Below are 25,661 nucleotides of genomic sequence, written 5' to 3' on the forward strand. Positions count from 1 at the left end.
TAGACTGAATACTTGTTCCATTTTAACTGATGTTTCCCTCATTAAGGCCTTTTCCATCAACATTAAGAGATAATAAAGAATGCACAGAGGATGGGGGATGGGAAGGAAAGGAGAGAATGATACAAGTATACCAGTAGTACAAACCTAGAGGACTAAGAGAAGCTAGGTTGCCATTGGTAGCTATATAAAGTTGCAACAAGACATATGTTCCATTACATATATCTACTTATTAGAGGAAGAGAAAAGGAGAGAAATCAGATACCCTCTATGATGCTGTGAGGATTAAATGATTGAGTATTTTCATGGCACCTAAGGAGGAGCCAGGCAATGGGCAGTAATGTAAGAGCATGTGTCCTTACATGTTATGCATTTCTGCCTCAATTCTCCCTGAAGACTTTGGGTTCCCTTGTGTTCCTCTAATAAATGGAGATATGTAATGGAACACATGCCTTGTTGCAAAAATATTCATAATAGCGCATTTCATTCCTAACATGATGTTTAGTCTGGCCCTGGAGTCTCAGAGCCAGCTGAGATAAATGAGATGTTGGCAATGCAGCCAGTGTGTATGGTGCTGATGCTGATGAGAAGTTTTTGACATCTTCAGTACCTAAGGTGTTAATATGATACCTCCATCCTGCCTCCTGATTGGAGTCTCTACAATTCAAAGCTCTAAAATGAAATCTCTGATCCCATACTCCATACCTTAGCCTCTTCACATTCTCTTAGTGAATGAAGTAGTCTCTTCTCTGGGTGAGTCTTCTGAAGAAAAAGTGTTGAAATAAATGGCTTATGATGTGAGTAGTGTTGAAATAAACGTTTATTTTAACACTTCATAAGTCATGAGCCATTTATTTTAACACTTTTTACTTGAAGTGTTTAAATAATAGGTTTTATACAGAAATGTGTCATCCACTTTGTTTAATATAAAAGTGAATATGTAAATATATTCATCTATCTAATCTAAATTTTCCACCCTTTGACTGCCAAACAGCTTGGTTGCCATAGTTTCTGGAGTAACTTGGAATTAAGTATTTTTTTTTTTTTTATTTTCAGTTGATAGGTAATTTGGTGGTACATATGGTGTTGGGACATCAATTCATTAATGGACAATTGGCTAAATATCTTTCAACTCCTAAAATAAATGTCATCAAAAGACTAGAAATTGACAATTCCATGCTTTCATAACTAAAATTGCTTTTCCTAGAAAATAACAAGTGTGTGTGTGTGTGTGTGTGTGTGTGTGTGTGTGTGTGTGTGTGTGTATCTCTGTGTGTGTATCTCTGTGTGTGGTGAATATCAACTTGTTTTCAGGATAATTTGGGAGACTTGCATCAATAAATTAAACTTTTTCACTTCTGCAGGTCGGGAGTAATACCCAAAAGTCCTGAGAAAGGGAGAATGGATGGGGGAATCTGTGTAAATGGATAGAGGAGGGGAGAGAGAGGGGAGAGAGAGGAGAGAGAGAGAGAGAGAGAGAGAGAGAGAGAGAGAGAGAGAGAGAGAGAGAGAAGTAATATTGGGATTTAAAGTTAATAAATATAAATTAATTAAGCATATGGAAGTCAGCATTGTGGCACAGGTATCAGCAGTTTAAGCAGAATGTGAGATTTTGCTCTGCATTGTTTAAATGATAATATATGTTTGTGTTGTTATTCTCTGTGTGTAGTGACTTAAAGGGTAGCATAAGTAAAATCCTGCAGAAAACACTTTATGCATATTGCACTATTTGGTAAAGGCTAGATGTGATTGTGACTATGTTTCGGTAGGCAATTACAATTAATAGGAGAAGTGATGGAGTTATATTTCAAGAAATTATTTCTCCTATTCACAAGTCTGTGCCGTTGTTTTTGCCAAGTAATATAGACTTGTGGATATTTTTATCTGAGCAATAAAAAAATCCAACTGTTATATAAGTGATATTTTAAAAGTAATTTGTTGGTTTTTGGATGGTTTTTTACATTTATAGCAAAGCTCAAAAGGTAGCAAGAACGCTCTTATGTAACTTCCACCCAGTTTCTGCTATTTTTAATTATAAGGGATATTGTATTATAAGAGTGTATTAAATCAATGCCATGTAGTGAATAGTATTTTTGCTAGAGCCTATGTTTTGAAAGGCTTAAAAGTATAAGACAGAGAGTTACAGATATGTGCATTGTGAGCTCAAAGGAAGGAGTGCATAGAAAAGACAAAACAAGAGATGTTGCATTAAAGAGTAGCGTTTAGAAGAACTTTGCATCATACAGATGCTGATGCTGTTTGTGAGGCAGCTCCCTAGAAAATCTTAATCTTGAGCATATTTTTAAAATTTTTTTTGCCTTTAGGAGATGTTTTAGGAAATAACTAAAATCTAAGAAGTAAAAAGTGTGTCAGAAGAATACAAACACTGGCATCCCTTTTCCAAAGTGACATTTTCCAATATCTATAAATGCTATTGATTTCAGATTATAAATTATTTTACTTCTGAACACACCAAGGAGAATTATTCTAGTGCTGCTTGTGGGAGCTTGTAATCATTGATTGTAGCATTAGACACTCCATAAATGTGCCATTTGAATAACGGAACTTGTTAGCAAATTGTTTGCCTACAGTCCAGGTTGGCAATCCCAAACCTGCTTCTGGCATTTTGTTCCTGCTAGAAATATTCTCCTTTCATGGGGGCAAGGAACTTTTAAATTTCCTGGCAAGTTCATATTTCTAGAGTTTCCCTACAAAGCTTGAACATTTAGTGACTATGAAGACTATGAAACTCTGATTATATTTTGCCATTTATCAATAGATGATCTATAATGCAAGCCATTCTATGTGGCGCTGCATCTCACCTGTAATTACACATTACTCCTCTTCTCTTTTTTATTGCATTCAGGAAAATGAACACCAATGCTCCAAAAAAATATACACATTGTGATTGTTTGCCTTATTTACACTAAAATACATGTCTTCTTAAAAAGCTTTGAAGAACTGTGTTATAATCTGATAATCTATAATTTGGTCAACTTCTTCTCAATTACAGAGAGTTCTATAGTGGAACAAAACCCTAACAGATAGTAATTTTGGCAAAGCTTACTAAAAATGTCTCCCTTTGAGGCAAGAAAACCATGTTGTAGCCATACTCAGAACATCTGCCATGCCCACGGCCCAAATCTAAATGGTCGAATGTTATTTGGAATTATTTTGTGGATTTTAAACGTCTGAATGATGAAATAGCTATGACTGAACGAAAAGGTGAAATATCTTCCATAAATGAAGAGAAACAAATGCATCATATTTTGCTTAGATATGAGTGTTTCCTATGATGAAACATCCTTTTCCCAGCAAGTTAGACCTGATTTAAAAAAAAAAAAAAAAAAAAAAAAAAAGCTTATGCAAGCTGCAAGCTTAAGTTAGTTAACTGCCATTTGGCAGTGAGTTGAGTCAGCCTGGGTCCCATGCATGCCAACCTGCCTAGACAGCAATGCCAATCAACAAAATAATGACCTCATTTTGACAAGAGACTGAAATTTCATCAGAAAGCATAATGGGTTGTAAAAGTGATATAGAGCAAAGCTATTTCATCACAAATACATGGCACGCTGGACAGAACTCTAAGCCAAATAGTCTTTAATGATTGAATTGGGAAGATGAACTTAGATTGTCAGGTCTTAATAAGTATAACACCCTGGAGCGTTTGCTCTCCTGTTATGTAGAGATAAAGACATACTGACTTATTAATTTGAGCATAAAACACAGAAACAGAAATTCTTATTATATGTTTACAATATAGATGATCATTTAGTGACAGTTTCGAAATTTGGCTCTGGGGCCTCACTTAGCTTACCAATCTGGAGAGGGCCAAAGAGCTTTTGTGGCTGGCTGCAACTGTGCTTTTCTGCATAGAGTACTATATAACATGGTTTGCTAGTTCGGAAGTTAATTTAAAAGTACAGTCCAGCCATGGTATCTGCTTTTAAATTTTACCAGCTTTGTTGTCCATGTCTCCTCATCCCTAAGCAGTCAGTGAGTTAGTGAGGATAATCTTAGTGCATATATGGTTGGATAAGATTATTCTGCACCATTTCAAACATCATTGATTCCAAAATATTTTCATGGAAATTAAAACAATAAATGGGCTTAGACCATCATGAGACTTGCTCTTTATGGGTCACATAGTTGACGTAGGTATACCTCTGCAAACAAAGATGTTTAGTCCTGTTCATCGTTTCATTTAAGCTCACAGATTCATTTCTTATTTGCAAATGGAAGATGACTGTGTATCTCAGGATGAAGTCTTTGAGATACTATGACCATCCCAAGATGCCTTAGAAATGGATCTAAGTAAGGTGATACAATGGGCTCTTTACTGTTTCTTGTTTTTTTTTTTTAATGTTTTTTCTCATTTTTCTGTTTATATTTGTATTTTTCACCGTAGTGTAGTTGTCATGGGTTGGATAAGAATGGCCCTCAAAGGCTTATATATTTTAATGTTTGATCACCAAGGAGTGGCACTACTTGAAGGGATTAGGAGTTGTGAGTTTGGTGGAGGAGGTGTGTCCCTGGGAATGCCTTTGGGGTTTCAGAAGCCCATACCTGAACCAGTGGCTCTCTCTGCCTTTCTACTGTCTGTGGATCCACATAGACAATTCTCAGCTACTTATCTAGCACGTCTACCTACATATGGCCAAGCTCCCCACCTTGATAACAATCAACTAAATTTTGGACACTGTAAGGAAACTACAATTAAATGGTTTTCTTTGCTAAGAGTTACCATGGTCATCATGTCTGTTCACAACAAAAGAACACTAAGATGGTGGCTTACACACATTACAATGTCTAGCCACACTGATTGTCAAAGTTCTACACATTTGGACTTAACTGTAATCTTAATCAAGAAAGGGAATGTTTTCTTTACCTACTATTGCCTAGGATTTCTCACTGGGAAGATACCCAAGATCTAGCTTGAGACTTAATATTATTACATATTTACTTACCGTTTCTTTCATCTGTGTGTGCGTGTATGTTTGTGTGTGTCAGACTTAATTTGTTCAACATATTTTTGCATTGTATGTATCTGTATTGTTGCATGAATCAGATAATTTCCTGTTGATACTAGTCATTTTCTTGTATTAATTACCTAAGTGTTGTTCGTATTCAAGTATATCTGAGTTCTTTCCAAATTTAAACTGGAATGAATAAACTGCCATAAACATTTTTATGCATACTCTTTTTAAAATCCAATTTCACTGCTTTTGGGTAAATAGCTAGGAAAGAAGTTGTTGAAATAAAGGCATAGATGGATTTGTATTTATTTATTTTGGGAAACTACTAAACAACTATCGTAATTGAGTCTATCATTTTATATTCTTACCTGTCAGTAGTGTACAAGAAATCCCTATTTTTTGTCAACATTGAATGCTCAAAATGTTGTCTACTTAGCAATTCTGGGAAGGTGAGATTCTGTCCAGCTACAGTCTTGATATGTATTTCCATGATATACAGCATTTTAATGTGATTTCATATGTAGTTTAGCTTACTTTTTGAAACTATCTATTCTAATTTCTGCTGTCCTCATTTTCACACATTTTAATGGTTGATTTATAGTATTTCACTATGCATTTTAAAAGTTATTAATAGTATTATATATACATATATATGCTTTCTGGATTACAACCCATCTTATACTTTCTAAACTGTGTAACTTTTTGAATGAAGTATACTAGAAGTTGTGTTATCTGTCAGTTATGTATGTCCATTATGATATATGGTGTGATAAAGCATGTATGAGATGTCACAATCAAATTGTGGCATTTAACATTACTGTCTCTTAAAAATTGTTTTAAACTTTCGAGTAGCACACTGTCATCATATATATTGAATTCAGAGTATCATTTGAGTGTATGCATGTAATGCATTTCTATGCAACAGGGTGGTTAGTATCACTATCACTATCACATTAGAAAGTCCAAACTCTCTTCTAGTGGCTCATAGATGGTATCATAGGTCACAGTGTCTACAGATGGAAGTATAGAACTGAATCTAGTGACAGTATATGCTGAGTGCTATCCTCAGTATGCCCTGAGTCTGGAAATGGCTTTCTGCCTTGCTTTTATGCTTTCCCAGATATAATCTACATTATGTGCCAGGCAATTGTGTTTAAATTGGTTTGTCTAGGAAAGTTCTGGAAAAACACTGCACTATTAATATTTAGTTTGTGCTTACTGATGTTTATTTAAATTTTTTTTAATCATTTTTTTCTGAACTAAAACAACATTTCTTGTATCGTTGCTTTCTTTGTTACATTTGTATATAAAAATATGCTGGAATGAAAGTTAACTTGTCTATAGCATTAGATAGTACCCTGACCCATTCTTTACAGTCTTCAAATCCCAGGGCTTGAAAACAGACCTGCAAGTTTTAATGAAATATCACTACCATCTATGAGAGACAATGAACCATATTTATCACTCTGTATCAACCTATTTCACTTAATATAATAGCATCTATTTTCATTCACTTTTCTGCAAATTAAAGAATTTTAGTGGGAGAATGTAGCAGGATATTCCCCGCCATCCCCCAACATTTACCATAAACTCAGTAATTTGGGAGGAGATAATGTGGGAGGAGTAAGGAGAGGAAGAGGGGAGGAAGAGGAGGAGCTAAGACGACCACACACGTATTGGGAGCAGTTCTGGGTAACAACTTATATAATAAGGTTAGATATTGGAACCCACCTCTAATTGTGTGGGCATCTTGTTAATTGAGCATTACCAAACATGCTTAAAGCTTTTGGATAATCTTTAAGCATTAGAGTCTCATTTCTACCAGGTACCACGTGGATGGCAGGATGGTCTGGGCTCAGCCCAGCCTTGTAGAGACAGCATGGTAGATTGGCAGAGCCATCTCCCACGCTGGCATCTCGTGAGTGCCAGGGTTGGTGTTTCTGGCTGGCCATTTCTAGCTGTGGTGCATGGCCTCTGGCTGCAGAGCATTGTGGCAGAGCTAAGCAGAGCCGCCACCTCTTAGATAGTTGGCCCAAGAGATAGCATTTTTAAAATTTTACTTTAAAATATTGCTGTAACGCATTCTGTTGTGTACAGCCTCCACATCTTTTATTACTCATTCAGTGATGTACATAAATATTGTAAATATTGTCTCAGTGTCATAGCTACTATGATTATTATGACCATGTAACTAAGATACATCCTTAGATTCACTTTTGAATCTAAGGCACTATGTGCCTCGATCTGGGAGAGCTACCCTTAAAACCCTTAAATAAGATATATAGTCTTTGCTTTCTCAGAAACCTCCATTTGTTCCATGTGGTGGCTGTGCTGATCCACACTGGGAACACAAAAGTTTTTTTTTTTGTATGTATACAGGTCAGCACCAGTTCTGTTTTGTCTTGTTACCCATCCCAAGTGCATTCAAACAGTATTTCATTGTGTCTCCCATTTGTAACCCCTGGTGTCTAAGGGCCCCGAGCTCATTGTTATAAAAGTATAGCTTTATGAATTTGAGTTTCGTATGGTTGATAAGTTTTATATTTTTTGTCCACTTCAATTGGTTTATTTCTGTGGTCAAGTTTTCCACATATTCTGTATATTAATACTTTTTCAAATGAACAATTTGCAAAAATAGTTTATATGCTATACGTTATCTACAAATTTTTCTAGTATTTCTTCTAATTTTTTTATTCTTTATTTTCTTGGAGATAATCCCATTTATCTCTTTCTGATATATATATATATATATATATATATATATACGTATATATATGTATATACGTATATATATATATAAAATTTATATGATTTGGGGATTTTATCTAAAATATTCACTGTCTATTCTTCTATCTAAAGAAATTTCCCTGCTTTCTTCTAATATTTTCAAAATTTCAGATCTTATGTTTGGGTATTTGATTCATCTTATGTTGAGTTTTACACCAGGAGAAGGTAAGGCTCCCACACCATTTAGTAAAAGAGTCACTTTTCTCCTCATACTGAATTAACTTCATGTTTAAAATCAGTTGTTCTCATCTCGAGACTGCTTCAGAGCTGTTCCTGTCCGGGCCATTTGTGATACGCTTTAATGCAGTTGTAGCGAATCCTGGAGACTTAGACATGTCCTAAAGTGAAATGATATCCTTCAATTCTATTGGATCTTTTCTTTTTATTTTTGGCTATTCCAAATCCTTTGACTTTCTGGAGAACTTTTAGAAACAGCAAGTTAGTTTATACAAAGAAAACTTTCAAGAATCTTGTTGTGGGTGGTGTTGAATCTGTAGATTGGTTTGGAAAATTTTGTCTTCTCAACAGAACAGAGCTTTACAATCCACAAATATTGTGATGGTCACTATGATGTAATCCAAATCACCAGGGAAGAATGTCTATATGCAGGACTTTTTTCATCAAGTTGGGCTGTGGGCAGTTACATCTATAGAGAGATGCTTTGATTTCTTTACTTGATAGAGGAATACCCAGACAGTGCCAGGTTTTCTGTCTTTGACTATTTAAGGGTACAGCAAGATAGTAAAGTTCTATGTATGAACTTACGTCTGTCTTCTCTTGACTTTGGATGTGATGTTACCAGCTGCTTTAACTCATTATAATTTTGACTTTTTTCACAATGAACTACTACCTGGAAATGAAAACAAAAATAAACTCTTTCTCCCTTAAGTTGCTTTCAGTCAAAGTAAATTTTTTGTAGCAACAGAGATAAAGGTAAACCAACTATCTTTGATTCTTTCTTAGGAATGTGTTTTTACCTTTAGAGATTTTAAAATATTTCAAAAGTATATTCTTATTTGTTTCTATATTGTAGATATTATTCTAAATTTTAACTTTCATATTTTTGTTAGTGTACAAGAGGGATAGAATGTATAATATAGAGGAAATATTAAAATATACTCAAAAGATAATCTTTCCCTTGATTATAATTTAGCCATAGGCTTCTCATAAATGCCTTTGGTCAGATCAAAGGATTCTTCATTTATTATTTTTTGTTGATAAACTTTATCATGCACAAATTTTTAATTTTATTAAATTTACTTTTTGTATTCTTTTTAGACATATTTTTCTTCTGTTATATGGAAAATTAGATAAATCAAGAGTCTAATATTAAATTAACCTTACATTCCTGGGTCCTGGGATAAGCTTGTAACCATGATGTTTTATGTTTTTAAATATTCCTAAATGTAATTTTCTTGTTTTATTAAATATTTTTAGGTTACTCATAAGTCATTGGGCTAAATTTTATTTTTTAATATATCTGTTAGATTTTTATTATGGAAATATAATAGATACATAAAATCCTTTAAACTTAGCCTCCTTTTGCAAGAATTTATGTAAGATTATTATTATTTCTTCCTTGAGTGTAGTTAAAATTACTAATGAAATCATCTGAGTCTTTAGTTTGTTCTGTGACAATGTTTTGTTTTCCAGTTATGAAGTCAATTTCCGTACCAGTTGTGGATCTCTTTTTTCCAATACAATTTTCTACATTTTGTTGTGTCAACTTTAATTAGTGATAGTTTGCTCCTCTTTTGTCACTTGGTGGATTTATTGCATAAGATAGTTCTTAGTCATTCTGTGTTATCCTTTTCATTTGTTTAGGGTTTGTATTGATGGTGTTCCTTTTGAAAAACTTAATTTTCCTTGTCATAGTGCCATCAACTTCCATGGATTACCCAACTCCATTCCACCTGGTTCTAAATTAGGTGCATTTGAAGAGTTTGTTCATTCAGTGATTATTCATGTAACTACTGATTCCTGGCCACCCACTGCCCTGAGGAGGGTTTTCAGCCTACTGTCAACCCAGAAACATGAAGCATCTTAGGACTCACAGACACATATAACTTCCATGGGATTTGTGCTGTGTAGGTGTCCTCTGATCCAGAGGTAAGGGTGCCAGCCTCATGGCAGGTATTAGTGTGGCATTAAACAGGATGACAGTTTTTTATGTCATATTCTAGGAACTTCTAAAGTACTCACTGTTAAATTCTTCTCCCCTTTCCTAAAGCCTTGACCATGTTCTCTAATTTATACATGCTGCAGATTTCTCCAGTATTTATGATACTTGATTAAGACTAAATTAATCTAGGACAATGACATATTCTGGGACCAATGATAGCTGGTGAAGGGTTGGATGAGTGGGTACTTTCCTCTTTGCCATTACATGTTCTGAGAAAGCAGAACATACTATTCTTATTTTAACTCCGAGTCTAAAGGAAAATTCTAATGGGTCTTGTCAGACCAGAAAGATATTTAGAATCTTAACAAAGGCTACATATACACAGGTATATGCATCATTAGTATATGTTGCCTTTGCTTTTTTCTTAGAAATATCTTTATTAATAAGTTATATTAATTAATTAGCATCTATTTCTTTCTCTTAAAACAGCAATATTTTAACTTAGTTTCTTCATTTCTCTTTTGGATAGCCCAATTGAAACCTGATTATCCTAAGGCCAGGTAGGATTTTAAAGAAGAATTGAAAAAGTACATGTCATGAGAGTGAGGAGAGGGTCTAGTTGGTAAAGAGTTTTCTTTATAAACATGAAACCCCAAGGTAGATCTCTGGTAACCATGAACAGGAGGCATAGTGACATAGGCTTAGAACCAGTACTGGGGAGGCAGGGACAAGAGGATCTGCCCCTGAAGCTGGCTGTCCAGTTAGTCTAGCAAAATTGGTGTGTTTCTGTCCCAAAAATAAGTTGGAGAAGAGCTGAGGGAGACATCTGATGACCTCTGACCTTCACATGCATGCACACACAAATTCATGCATGCTCAAGGGCACAGATAAACACACACACACATGAACTCACTCACTTCACTGTAGTTGAAGGAGAAAGAAATTTGGTCTCTTGCCCACTGAGCATTCTCTCAGTGCACCAGAGCCTGTTGTTTTCCCATCCTGAGACTGCTGGCCTTTGCTGTTAAGTGTTTCCTGAACCTGACATACCCTTTACCAAGTCTGCAAGTGTTCCTGCCTTGGTCTCAGTTCCAGCTAGAGTCACATTTATCCCAGTTACCAACCCTAGTTGTCTATCTTTACAGAGCCCAACTAGGCTCTACATCTATCTCCCAAAAGCCTTCCTGTACTAATTCAGTCCAGCTGCCTTTCTCTCAGTCTGTGCTGTCCTTCACACAACGAACATAGTTCATGTGGGGTTTGTGTTTCATATTTTCTCCCCCATCCTTGCATGTAGGGTTGAGAACACATCATCTGCTGTCTTTTACTAACCAGTTCCTTGTTATTTCCATAGTTTTATCCAATTGAAGTTAAGGGGAAAGGTTTGTTTTCAATAAATCCAGTAAAAAATTACTCAGAAGTTTCCATTCTTACGAAAGTCATCTAGTTTATAGAGATTAGTGAATCTCAGAGGGTGAACCAAGGAGCTAGGTACCTCTTTTAGAGCTTTCTAAGTCCACAGAAGAGAACAAACCACGGTCCACAGCTGTACAGCCAGGCTTTGGCAGACTGCGAGGAATGTAATGTTATCACAGTGCACAGAGATTTGGACATGTAATTCACTGAAAAGTAAAAAGAGAATCCATTACTAGGAATGATAGGAAACGTTTACACTGCAGCAAGTGCTCCCGTGGACACCCTGGCCATGAAGCCACCCTTGGGGAAAACATTAGAAAATGCTGAGAGAAAAGAAGTCACAGCCTTCCACAGAAAGAGATGTTGCAGGCCTAATAGATGTGGAGTTCTTCTTGCTACTCCCTCATCTCTTTTCAGCAAGATGCTCGCTCCCACTTATCCTGCGTTCTCCCGTGGATAATGTAGAATTCCGATCACTAGCATTCACTCTCATTATAGTCTTCCTTTCTCCTTTGCAGACAACCATTTCTGAATACATGTTTAAGGATGACTTTCCATGAAGTGTGACAATATTTGCTCATAGGAGAAATGCCTTCTATACTAAGTCCTGCAACCCTCTCCTGGTCTACAGTATCTGGTTTTTGTTTGTTTGTTTGTTTGTTTGTTTGTTTGTTTGTAATAGTCTAGCTGTTTAAATGTAATAGTTACGCATAAAGCATTTTCAGGTCAACAATGTCACCAGCAGGCTGTGTAAGGGAGGGTAGCTTATGGCTGCTGAGAACAGAATGCTAAGAAATAAAGGAAGCCCTCTGAATTTAATGTTATCAATGGGATTGACCATGACATTGACAACTGATTGTGTTTATTATCATGACACATTACTTGGCCACACAATGCTGCCTCCCTTACAGGCACAGCTGTTAACCTGCATGAGCCTTAGTGTCCACATTCCTAAAATGGGAATAATACCTTTCTGCCTGCCAATGATGCTATGAGCAGATAAATAGCATGAACAGCTTTCTCACCACTGGATCCTAAACCATCTCAATTTCTGTTTAGCTCTAAACTTTATATCACCATAATATTTGAAATTTTTTATTATATAAAAATCCACAGTTTAAATATTGTAAAAGTCTCACCAAGTTTTACTCCCTGCAGCCTAGAAACTTTGTTCTCTCATTAGTGGTTGCTAACAGAATACACTCCTGAAGAGCTACCTGGTGATACACGAGAACTCTGTGCATGTTAAAGACAATTCCATCTGAAATGCACAAACCACTTACAGTTTTCCTTGACAGCTTAACTCTGCCTTGAAATGTGGCATTTTCAAAGGAAAAATGCTCCTAAATGCTTAAGTTGGATTTAAAAAAAAAACAGACATTTTACTGTAAGGAGCATGCAAAACAAATAGCGCAAGTATGGCTCATTTTGTAGCTGCAGTGTATCTTATACAATAGAAAGACACTAACCTGAATTAGTACACAAAATTTTCATTTGTGTTTGTGAACAAAGGATGTGGTCTATAGGCTTGTCCCATGTAGAATGTGAAATAAAGCCACTAAGAAATAGCAAAAGTGTACTTATTTCAGTAATCCACATTCCTAAGGCTATGACTTCCCTCTGTGTAAACATGTCTACGCACTGGATTTCTCTTTAAATCTGCATGTCCTCTCTGGCCATATTGAAGAACGTGCTTACTGTACTGTTTCATTAAACTGCTCTGTTATCAGGTAATTGTTTAAACATAATGCCATAGCACTATCAAAAGGAAAGGTGAGCTAATGGCATTTGCAAATGTCAGGGATTATCTTAACACTTTTATTATAGTTTATAAAAAGTAGGTTCGGGGCATTCCGTGGCAATTATTTCTACAGAAATTGGTTATTTAAATAAATTGCTAATTATCTGAAGATGACAGTATTGAAAAAAATGCTACTAATGAGTTGTTTAATAAGTGTAGCTTGTGGTGGCCACCTACAGGTGGAAAATAGAACACATAGAAGGTGCCTAGGAGCGGCTATGCTTTCTTTTGTGGTTACAGTTGCAGTAGACCTGGAACGTCTTACCCTAAGGATTCCACACTGTAAGGAGTTTCCAAGGTACTCGCCAGTGATGCCTTTCGTTTTAAGTCAGATTTCACTTGTCCTTTATAATTTCTTTTTTTCCTATTGTTCTTAGATGTAATTTTTCCTGTATTTCTGGCTCCTAGTTTTAATGTAGCATCCCAGCTGAAGTACTTCTCAGGTGAAAGAGAACGCCATTCATAATCACATCAGACAATTATGAGTCAGCACAGGTATAATAAACAGGTACTCTCCTGGGAAAACCGGGCCATATGGTCACTCTCGTAGCAATTATGAACTGCACTAGCTCTAATTTAATTCCTTTTCAACAATTAATTCACTGTTAATATTCTTGGTTTATCATACCTGGGCAATACATCTTTATTAGCTATAAAAATTAACTCATCCTTCTGTAACTTAATTTACATTTGGTCACTTAAAATGAAGAAGAAATATAACATGGTACTAATAACAAGGTAGAGGAAGAGTTGGGCGCACATGCTTTCAAATATTGTATTCATACTTTCTGACAGAGTGATCTCGTGCATGTGATATTTATCCATCCACATTTAGTGTCATTTTGTATATCTGAAAAAAATAGAGGTAAAAATACCCATCCTGCAGTGATGTTATCAGGGCAATATATGCAAAGCTCAAATAAAAATAACTGGCAACTATTAGTAATTGAAATAGAGTCTTTGTATTCTGTTTACCTGCTATAAAAAAAAGTCCATGTGAATAACAGTTATTTGCTCTCTAAGTTGACCTCATTACTGGTGTCTGTTGAGACTCTACAGAGCCTGTAAAATTGCTAGTAAAACCACTGTAAGTTCACAGCATCCTCAGAGGTTCAATTTGGGAGATATCTAATGTTTTCCTTACTACAAAAATTCTTCTGTTCCATCTTACTAGTTCTATCTCCATAGATATTTAAAAGATAGGCAAGCCCAAACATCATTCATTTCATTTCTGAATTCACAGCTGGTAAAAGATAAGAAGAGAGTCGAGCCAATAGTACATGTTCATCCATTGGCATTGATAACAGTTTAAAAATCAACAACAAAACACACAATAAGTCTTTCTTTTTTTATTTAAAAAAATTTTTTTTAATTCTTTGAAAAGCATTCACATATACCAGTGATTCTCAACCTGTGGGTTGCAACTCCTCTGGGATTATATGAAAAACAGAACATTCAATGCACACACACACACACACACACACACACCACATACAGAAGCTTGATTAATAATAGAATAAGAATATCTGTTTTCTTCTGCTGCTAGTGCTTAATTCTTACCATTACATATTTGAGATTGTGGCATGTTAGTATGAAAGGTTTTCTAGAATAGATGAAATATAATCTATTAAGCAGCACAGCACCCCATGAACATTTAATTGATTTTCCTATTTTGCTAAAAACAAAACACACAGAGAGAGAGAGAGAGAGAGAGAGAGAGAGAGAGAGAGAGAGAGAGAGACAGAGACGCCGAAAAGGAGGAAGAAGAGGAGAAGGAGGAAAAGGAGGATGAAGAGGAGGAGGAGGAGGAGGAGGAGAAACTTGAAACTTTTGGGAACACATTTGTATATTTAACCTTGTATCTATATACTAATGTGATAGACTCCTTAAAATGGAATTTGTAGATGAAAAGACATATATATTTAGATATTATAAATTACTTTGAAATACAAATAAATACTTATAAACATCACATTTAAATGGAAAAATCAAGCTATGAATATTCATAATTTTGTGTGTTTTGAACTGGCACGGAATCCCCAAATGTTCCCCATAATATTAAGTGATTATTTTCAAATTTTTATAGTTGAATATTTTCTTTAAGTTGAATTTTCTTTCACACTGACAATAATATTAATTTCCATATACCATACCAAACACTGTGCTTTCCATGAACCGTCTTAAATTGCTATAATATTATTGTTATTATTGTCCCTCCATCCAGATAGGAAAGGCTTATATTTAAGCAGGCTAAGTAGCTTGTTCAAAGTCATGATTCTATTAAACAATCATGCTCAGACTAATGATTGCTGGGTTTGAATTCATTACCACCCTCAGCATTCCACAGTCCTTATCTTGGTATTTCTATAGATTACCTAAATATGCCCTGCCTCATAGCTACTAACCCAGAATTGCTCCTGTCTAAAGGAAATGCAGGAACAAAGACTGGAGCAGAAACTGAAGGAAAAGGCCATCCAGAGACTGCCACACCTAGGAATCCATCCTATCTGCAGACACAAACTCAGATACTATTGCTAATGCCAAAAAGTGCGTGCTAACAGGAGCCTTGGGGTATAACTTTCCTGAGAGGCTTTGCCAGAGCCTGACCAATACAGATTCAAATGCTTGCAGCCAACTATGAGACTAAGCACAGGAACCCAACGGAGGAGTTAGGGAAAGGACTGAAGAAGCTGAAGGGGTTGGCAACCCTATAGGAAGAACAATATCAACCAACCAGACCCCCTACCTCGAGCTCCCAAGGACTAAACCACCAACCAAAGAGTACACATGGAGAGACCCACGGCTCCAGCTGCATATGTAGCAGAGGATGGCCTTATCTGGCACCAATGGGAAGAAAGGCCCTTGGTCCTGTGTAAGCTCAATGACCCAGCATATGAGTGAGACAGGAGTAGGTGGGTGGGAGAGCACCCTCATCGTGGTAGGGAGTAGGAGGCAAAGGATTTGTGAAGGGGACACTGGAAAGGGGCACAACATTTGAAATGTAAATAATTAAAATAACCTATAAAAATAAAAGAAAACAAAGAATAAAGAAGGCAACTAGGAAAAAAAACTGCAATTCTCAATAAACATGGGGACATGGGTACTTTCATACCACAAAGACTTAATTTTCAGTTCAAGTTCATCCCTTTTAAGCTGCCATCATGATATGGAGCATTTGCTTCCATTTTAATGACAGCATCAATCTTCAGACAGTTGTAAGGATCAAGTGTACAGAAGCTGGCCTCTGGAATTTACTAGAATGAATGCACTATCCTCTTCTGCCAATGGCAGCTGATACTCATGGAAAGAAAAGGGGCTCAATGATCACTATTAATTATATTGCTTCAAATAAAATGCCTGGAACATTTAAGGTAGAGATGTTGAATATTAATTGACTATGGGCATAGTGAATAATCTAAGAGGCAGATAAACAGCTAAAAAGGTATTAAAGCTTCAAAAATATATTTTAACAGCAACAAAAATCAAGACATTTAATAAGAAAAGCTTTGCTTTGGGAACTAAGGAACTAAAATAACACAAACAATTTTGAATGCTGTGGGGTTTCTCTTCTTCCCATTTCTCTCCTTTGATTTCACATTTCTGCATTATAACGTCAATCCTTTTAGTGCTCTGGTTTCTGGGTGACATGCTCGTTTTCTCAGAGATCTTAATCCATGTGTAAAGATGTGTTTTTAAATAGTTGTGATGCACATATTTACCAGCATATTAGTTTCATTAACGTTTTAAACTTGTTTCCATGAAGCAGAAGTTTACTGCCACTTGATTTAAGTGTATTTTATAAAAAAATCAATCTTTCAACACTTAAACCTTTGAAATTTCTTATTTTCTCATATTTATTCTTCCTTCTGGTGATTGTTAAAACTATTAACAATTAGACAGTTGAAATCCAAATTTTCATAAATTTTTTACCCACTTAATTCATTACATTTTAATTAAAATAAGCAAATTAAAGCTGCATATCCCTTTTGTATGTGCAGTGAACATAAGCAACTGTGACAACCCAGCTTCTGTTTTATTGCCAGCTTGAGCTATTATCAAGGAGTTTATGTGGACTTAGTTCTATCAATTAATTGTGTAATCTTAGCTGTCCAAGGAGTCAAATGATTAGGGGGGAAAACAAACAGAATTAAACTCAATTATTCAAAATTCCAGTTATTCAAAATTAGCATACATTCCACACTATCTTGCCCATTAAAAATCCCTTTTTCCCTTCAATGATTCAGTCATGCGTAGTAAATCTCTCCTCCCATTTCACCAGCAAAACTTTACTTCTAACATCATTAAAAATCCTTTTATATTGGTTTAGTGCCTGAGTCTTTTTATTATAAAAAGAATTCTTAATGTGCTGATCCTGGACTCTAGGTTTTTACTTTTGAAGTCAAAGCGATCTGATCATCATCATGACACTGGCAATAAGAGTTGTTAGAAAGAAGAAAAGGGAGAAGACATGCCTGGTCCTCTCGGAAGACCAGAGAGTATAAAAGTCTATTGAGGTAGGCATCATGCTTTGTCTTCTTTATAAAAATCTGTTTCATTGCATCACTAAATGCAGAACAACATAGAAGGCAGCATGAATGAGAACTCAGAAAATGCTCTCTCCAGAATCAGTGGTCCTCCAGGGACATGCAAGTTATACTCTCAAGCTTCACCATTGAGTATATATCTTGAAATATACTAAATTCACCCACAGAACAATTCTGCGACAGGATTCCAATTTTCAATGTTTTGTTTATGCCAATGTTGAAGTTCAGCAATGTAAAGGAATCTTCACAACCTTTCACAGATTGTAAGTAGCATAATGGTTAAATGAACAATGGTTAGCTCCATCATTTGATGTTGTTATAGACTGTAATTAATCTTCAATTTAATTTCTTTGTAAAATTCACACTAATAAAACATATGATATACAAAAGTCATGATTTTGTTTTCTAATGGCACATAATGTATGACTGAACTTATGTACTTTGAAAAAATCTACTGAGATAAGAAAGGCTGCTATTTTGAGTATCATGAGTGTAAAACTAGGATTTAAATAGAAAGAAAACATATATGCTTAAAAATATTTTTGGATAGATTGCTGAATAAAAGAACACTAAGTAAAAATCTTAAGTCATAATGTGGTTTTTGTGCATGTACTATAGCACAGTACTATAGCAAAGAGAATTACTGTATTTATTTAAGCAGGATCTGAAAAAATCGATATTTTTCAAGATAAATCACCTTTATTAACATAATTCAAAGTCTTTCAAGCATGAAAATGTTTTTCTAAAATATGCTCAATCTGAAAATGATCTGTAATCAATTCAAAGATTTCAACACACTGACTGTCATTTGAACTTATGACTACAAGGAAGCCTTATTTATTATTTCAGAATTACAATTCAGTCTCACCATCTGTGTGACTCCAGGAGCCCCCTTTCATGCAAACCAGAATACGTGGTCAAATCCTGCAAAGCAAAGCTTTGTTTCAGTTCTTCCTTTTTACCTTTTTTTTTTCCTTATTTCCCTCTATCTGTCCTTCGCTTCCTCCTTCCTTCCCTCCCTCTTCTGGTCCCTCCGTCCTTCCTTCCTTCTCTCCTTTCTTCCTTTCCTTGAGCTTTTGGGTTGCTGCAAGATTCTGAGACCTAGGATACTTTGACCTTTATTGGACAATTCCACACAGTTGAAACAAAAATGGCTTGATGTAACTGGACTTTCTGTCAGGTTCCTCTAACCATTCCACATCGATAAGCGCTTACTTTATATAGTATGATGCCAAGTAGTTGATTTCAGTCGAACAGATTTTTTTTTTTTTTACTTAAATCTAGGTGTTTTTCTCAAGGATGAGTTTGTCTTCACATCTCTCCAGCTGTTGATCTAACTTCTTGTTCCCTATTTTTTGTTCTTAAAGCCATAATAAACAGTGGCAATGTTTTAAAACGCACTATCTCAGCAGTTGGGATTCTAGAAGTTTCTGTCTAATATAATTAGCACTGTAGTATGGACAGTTCTGTTTTATATGGATGTGTGTATATTGTTCACATTGAATTTTAATTTTTGACTTGACTCTATCATCTCTCCACTTTTCTCATCTGGAAACTAAAAGGAAAATCTTTGCTTACAGTTTGGCATAATCATTTTCTACACCTTAGTATTCTTCTTAAGAACTTTCTTAATGGATGGAAATCATTTATAAAACCTACTTTCCATAAAAATGCTGAGGACAGGTAGGTTATATGTTCTATTGAATCAGTTATTTTTAATCAAATGGAGTTTATAATAATATCAATAAAACATGACTTACTTGCTCAATAACAAGAAGATCTGTGTCTTCACCTTTGGTTCACATTTCCACAGAGAACATAATTTCTCTTAATTTACAAAAAAAAAGGGGGGGAAGAAAAAATGCCTTTATTAGTTTGAAAGGTTTTCATGTTCATTATGCACATTAGAAAAGTTTTAGAAATGGAAGGAAAACATGAAATAGAAAATGTCGTATTGACCTAATTGAACTTCCTCAAAATGCCAATGAGAATTTGCTGGTGTTTTTAACACTTGTGTAATAATGTTGCCCTTTAAATGTAACTGGTTAAATTTTCAAAGCTGTATCCTGGGACTTTGCCATTTGATGTCCATTAATATCAATTGGAATATGCGGACAAATCCCTGTATACCACTTTGAAATTTTACCCCTTAGTGTTAATGATAGTCTTCTAACAGCAATGTGAGAAATAAATTATTTATCTGCTTAGTTCAAATTTCCTTTAGTCTCTTGAGTAAACTAAATAAGGAAAGAAAAAGAATACCAATATTTCTTTATTAGTTCAAAGTAACATCTATATCAAGAACCCATTGAGTAAGCATGTATTGAACAATCTGTTATATTATGCAGTTAGCTCTGTCTATCTGAATACTTATGCTGTGGGTGTCCTTTTAGTTATATTCATAGCTAGATTTATTTTACTATACCTACAGTATATAGTACTGTATGCAATATTTTACCTGGTATCTTATCCTTTTATGGTTAAAGTATACAGGTAATAAAGAAGCATTAATAAATATTTTGGCATAGAAATAAAAATCCTGATGTCTAGTTTCTTATTTGTCTAACTTAATAAATTGTGTTCTAAATACCTGTGTAAAATTTTCAAGTATCAGGATAGAATAATCTGTAAGAAGCTTTTAGGTAACAAAAATTTATTTTAGAAATAATAAGGCATTCCCATACACACATTTAGAGATAATAAGGAAGCATCCATTATGCATACATTTACCTTAATATAAAATGTATAAAAACATCCCATGTTAAAAAAAAACCACTTCCTTATAAGAGAACTTATCACAATAATCCATTTTAAGCTCATAGCAAAACTGAAAGGAACAAAAATTCCTCATGTACCAAAGACCCATCTCGCACACGTATTGTCAGCATTTTTCACTGAAGTAGCATAATTGTTGACACATTAGTGTCATTACCACCAAAGCCCACTCCTTATTCCAGGCTTCACCGTCGGTGCTTTATGTTCTATTAACTTGGATTAGTAGATAACAAGGTGCACCTGCCATTATGCTGCCTCTCATTAGTTTCACTTCTGAAATACTCCTGGCTCTGCCTCCTCATCCTCTATTCTCTTCTTCCTGTTCCTCCAACCTCGGATATGTTTACTGTCTCCAAGGATTTGTCTTTTCCATAATGCTCTTGGCATCACGCTATAGGAGGTAGCCTGTTCAGATGAAAAGCCATTGGTTGCCAGGGACATTTTTTGTGCTTGCTGGAATATTGCCCCCATAAAACAGTCTAAGATCATATTACTCAGGCTGATGGCGAAAGTGATCATGGGATCCTGAAGTAACTGCATATCTGCATTGATTAGTGGACTTTGGCTTCAGACAAAATCAAGTTCCTTCATAATTAGAAATATCTTGAACTGGGGAAATGCTTTGAAGGCATCATTAATGTGACTGAACACCAGGAAAACAGAATATGTTCCTCAGTTATAAAAGTATTAGTTCACTATGGAATGTAGCTGAAATTCTGAAGTAGCTTTAGTGCAATGTATTCCTATTTAAAATCACTACAGCATGGTCTCCCTTTATGCAATATTTATGTCCACTAGGTTAGGGACTAAAATACTGGTAACACTTGTCATATATATCTTTATCTGTATCTATATACGTGTGTGTGTGTATGTGTGTGTGTGTGTGTGTGTGTGTGTGTCTGTGTATGTATGTATGTAGAGTGGGAGAGAAAAAGAGAGGGAGGAGAGAGAGAGAAAGAGATTTGTATTCTAATTGCAGAAGTTAAGTTTCAAGTTAGTTCTCTTTAATTTTATTTGAATTTTCTAGCAGGTGAGATTATATCAGGTTTACTGTGCTTCTTTAAACTGTGTAAAATATGCATACAGAGCAACATAGAACATGCATGTTCTTCAGTGCTTGGGTTTCCAGCCTCTACATTCACACCAGCTTCCTTGTATGTGTGGAATAACAGAGTTGCCTAACTATTTGCATACTATATATGATTGCTTTCTTTTTCAAAGCTTTCTCTTCCCTGGCTCTATTTAGAACAGATGTTTGAATGTTCAATACAATCTCACTTACACCTCACTGTTTATCAAATCATAACTTGTGTATATTTTATATAAGAATTCTAGGCTTTTTGTGCCTATTTTGTGACTTGTCTAGACTTGATAACAGCACCAAGGTTCTTAAATCTACATTCACTGAGAACCTAAAACACTTTGAAAATAGATAAAGCAATTGCAAATTCGTCTAGAAAACTACTGCTGTTGCTTAATGCTAAATATAAGGCAACATATGCTCAAGTCAGACATTAAACCTTACGGCTTCCTTATCTTCTGCAGGAACTGCCATCAGACCTATTGCATTGAGAGCTGTGACCGCCATTGCCCGTGCTTTGCCCGGGTTTCCTATTTTGGCCACAGGTGGAATTGACTCAGCTGAAAGTGGACTTCAGTTTCTTCATAGTGGTGCTTCAGTTCTCCAGGTAGAGCTTCTGCCTTTCCTTTTTAAAATAAAAATGTAATTTCCCAATACAAGGTAAATTGTTTTGTAAACCTCCAAAGAAATAGGCAGTGGATAAGCAAAAACAGTGGTACCCATTGCTATTTGTTTTTGAGTCTGAGAAAACCTGGACTTCACTCCCTGTCCTACTAAAAAGAATTTGTGAATACCTCTTGTTACCGTATTCATCTATCTGTCCTAGAATAAATGGGACCAGGTAACAGATTATACTATAAACTATCAGATGAGAAACAATTGCAATGTGGAAAAAAATGTATGTAAAATGGGATCTCCACAAAGAAATGAAAGAAACAGAAGATGAGGCTAACTAACCCCTAGTCTGATGAGAGTGCCTGAAGGTATTACTGCATTTATCTCCTAACTTCCTGACACACAGAGAAGTCATTGGCTTTCTGACATTCATATTACAAAAAAATAACTTGTTATTGAAATTCTTATCCTAAAAATCTGAGGAAAGTTCTTCCAATGCCTTCACAGATTGCTAACAGCGCTCACATACATAGTATAAATCTTGCATTATCATTTCCTCTTATTTTACTGATATTGCTCTGGTTTTATTTTTGGAGAGTGGCTTGTTAAAACTTTTATTGGTATCATTGTAAAGCATAATATAAAATATCAGGCCCTTAGCCACCTTAGGAAAATAACTGTCATTTACTGTCTGCTAACCGGGTGAGCAGCTTCCTTGGGAGCAAGCAGAGGGTAGGAATTTGGGGAGTCAGAGAGTCACAGGTGACGTCATCATGGAGAAAGAACTTCCCAGAGGCAGGGGAAGCATCATCCAGTGCATCTATGCATCTGTTACATAGTCAAGGTTGATTTCTGTTTTGTTGTAGAACAGATGGGAGAGAGGGTAAGATGCCCCCAGGCTTATCTCCATAGAGTATAAGAGTCCTAAGTCACTCTCTCATCAAAGCAGAAGCCTGGGACCTGATGGGTGCACTGAGAACCAGTGGTGTGTGTCATGCAGAAAAGGGTAGGACTTGTGGAGGGATAACTTTCCAGAAGCTGGGGTCCAGAGGACACTTTTTTTTCTCTTAGTCTGAGTCTAGGTCTGAGACTGGTCTTGAACACACGATCCTCATGACCATAAATGATAGGCTAGTATTACCATGCCCAGCTCCCATTTTATTTAAATGACTGTTTTTAAAATATTGTATCCTAGTAGTCTTTGGAAATTATAGCATCAGCAGTTCTCTGTGGGGCCTGTTATACAGGTTTGAGGTCTAACTCAAACAAACAATGAAAGGCCTCAAATAAAGACTACATTTTGAACTTCAAGTAATTCCACATTATTATGGGTTTTATTACCCAGGGACAATCAGAAAGGATGGCAACATTTGGAATGTAAATAAAATAATTTAATAAAAAGAGAAAGCAAAATTTAATATCACTTAAGTTCGGTAGCAAAAAGGTAGAGTTCAAATAGCTAGTGTTTCTTATTCTGTGTATAGAACATTATCTTAAAGATGATACAAAGTTGACCAAGGAAGGTTTGTAAGTCAGAATACAAATTAAGGTGCCATTCTTCTAATAAAATGTAACAGACTTATTTTGCCCTGAAACCTCCACTAAATATAGCTAGACCCCTTGAGCATGAAGCTAATGTAAACAGACTCTGAAAGATACACAGAATGTTGGGAAGGTTTTAATGACCGCTTCTATTTCTTTAAGGGTTATGGGACTGTTTAGATTGTATACATGCTCTTAATTTAACTTTAGTATGTGGTATCTGTCTAGAAAATCATTCATTTCATCTAGACTAGATTTTCCAGTTTTGTTGAGTATAGGCTTTTTGAATTTCCTCAGTTTCTGTTGTTATGTCTCCCTTTTAATTTTTAATTTTCTTAATTTGGACACTCTCTGTGTGTCCTTTAGTTTGCCTAAGAGTTTATCTATCATGTTGATTTTCTCAAAAAAAAAAAAAACAACCCAGCTTTTGTTTTTGTTGATTCTTTCTATAATTCTATTTGTTTCTCTTTGGTTGATTTCTTCCCTGAGTTTGATTATTTCCTGCTGTGTACTCCTCTTGGGTGTGTTTGCTTGTTTTTGTTCTAGAGCTTTCAGGTTTGCTGTTAAGTTACTAGTGTAGGATCTCTCTGATTTCTTTACGAGGGCACTTAGCATTACTTTCATTGTGTCCTGTAAATTTGGATATGATGTGCCTTCATTTTCACTGAATTCTATAGTCTTTGGTTTCTTTCTTTCTTTATTCTCCGATCAAGTTATCATTTAGTAGAGTTATGCAGTTTCCACGGGTATATGGGCTTTCTTTTGTTTTTGTTGGTTTTGAAGTTTAGTCTTAGTCCATGGTAATCTGATAGGATGTATGACATTACTTCAATCTTCTAGCATTAGTTGAGGCTTGTTCTGTGACTAATTACATGGTCAATTATGGAGAATGGTACCATGTGGTGCTAAGAAATTATACTCTTTTGTTTTAGGTTTGTATATATTTGGTAAATCCATTTGGTTCATAACTTCTATTAGTTTCACTGTGTCTCTGTTTAGTTTTTGTTTCAATGACCTGTCCATTGTTGAGAGTGGGATGTTGAAGTCTCCCAGTATTATGTGAGGTTCAATGTGTGGTTTGAGCTTTAATAAAGTTTCTCTTATGAATGTAGATGTGCTTGCATTTGGGTCATAGATGTTCAGAATTGAGACTTCATCCTGGTGGATTTTTCCTTTGATGAGGATGAAGTGTCCTTCCCTGTCTCTTTTGATAACTTTTGGTTGAAAGTTTATTTTATTAGGTATTAAAATGGCTACTCCAGCTTGTTTCTTGGGCCAATTGCATGGAAAACTTTTTTCCAGCCTTTTAGTCTGAGATAGTGTCTGTCTTTGTCACTGATGTGTGTTTCTTGAATGCACCAAAATGCAAGATCTTGCTTGCTTATCCAGCCACTTCGTTTATGTCTTCTTATTGTGAAATTGAATATGTTGATGTTGAGATATATTAAAGTCATCTGATTGTTAATTCCTGTTATGTTTGTTGTTGGAGGTAGTATTTGTGTGTGTGTGTGTGTGTGTTTCTTTCCTTTTGGGTTTGTTGTGAGATGTTTAATTTTTTGTTTTTCCCTTGGTGTAGATACCCTCCTTTTGTTAACATTTTTCTTCTAGAATCCTCTGTAGGGCTGGATTGGTAGACAGACATTGATTAAATTTAGTTTTGTCATGAAATATATCGCTTTCTCACGTCCGACCCGCGGAATAAGGCAAAGGCAACTGTGTTCTTCTTCAAGCTGTTTATTCAGCTATCCCTGTACAGCTCTCTCTTTCTCTTCTCTTCTCCCGTTTTGTCTGTCCCTCTCCCCAGCTCCCACAGCCCCTTATAAGCATTGCCTTGATCCTATCAGCAGCTGCTAGTCACTGCTAATTGGCCACTCTCAATGATGCGAGGTCGGGTGATCGGGTAGCCACATCTCTCAGCACATAAAACTCCATATATGGAGTTGTCTTTTCTCTCAAGCAATGCCTATGCCAACTGCCACTTTGTAATGGTGAGAGTGGAGCCGCT

The 25,661-nt window shown here is 35.6% G+C and overlaps 1 protein-coding gene across 3 annotated transcripts in view; it reads left to right on the forward strand.

Moving 5' to 3' along the window:
• Dpyd (dihydropyrimidine dehydrogenase) overlaps positions 1 to 25,661 on the forward strand; it is an 831,933-nt gene that overhangs the window by 647,845 nt on the left and 158,427 nt on the right. For all 3 annotated transcript variants that reach the window (XM_034501414.2, XM_076933188.1, XM_076933187.1), the window contains one exon: positions 21,964 to 22,106. In XM_034501414.2, coding sequence (XP_034357305.1) covers positions 21,964 to 22,106 — 143 coding nt within the window. The remainder of the gene's footprint in view (positions 1 to 21,963; positions 22,107 to 25,661) is intronic.

Source organism: Arvicanthis niloticus, chromosome 4 (genome assembly GCF_011762505.2).
Source record: "Arvicanthis niloticus isolate mArvNil1 chromosome 4, mArvNil1.pat.X, whole genome shotgun sequence".
Classification (NCBI taxonomy): Eukaryota; Metazoa; Chordata; class Mammalia; order Rodentia; family Muridae; genus Arvicanthis; species Arvicanthis niloticus.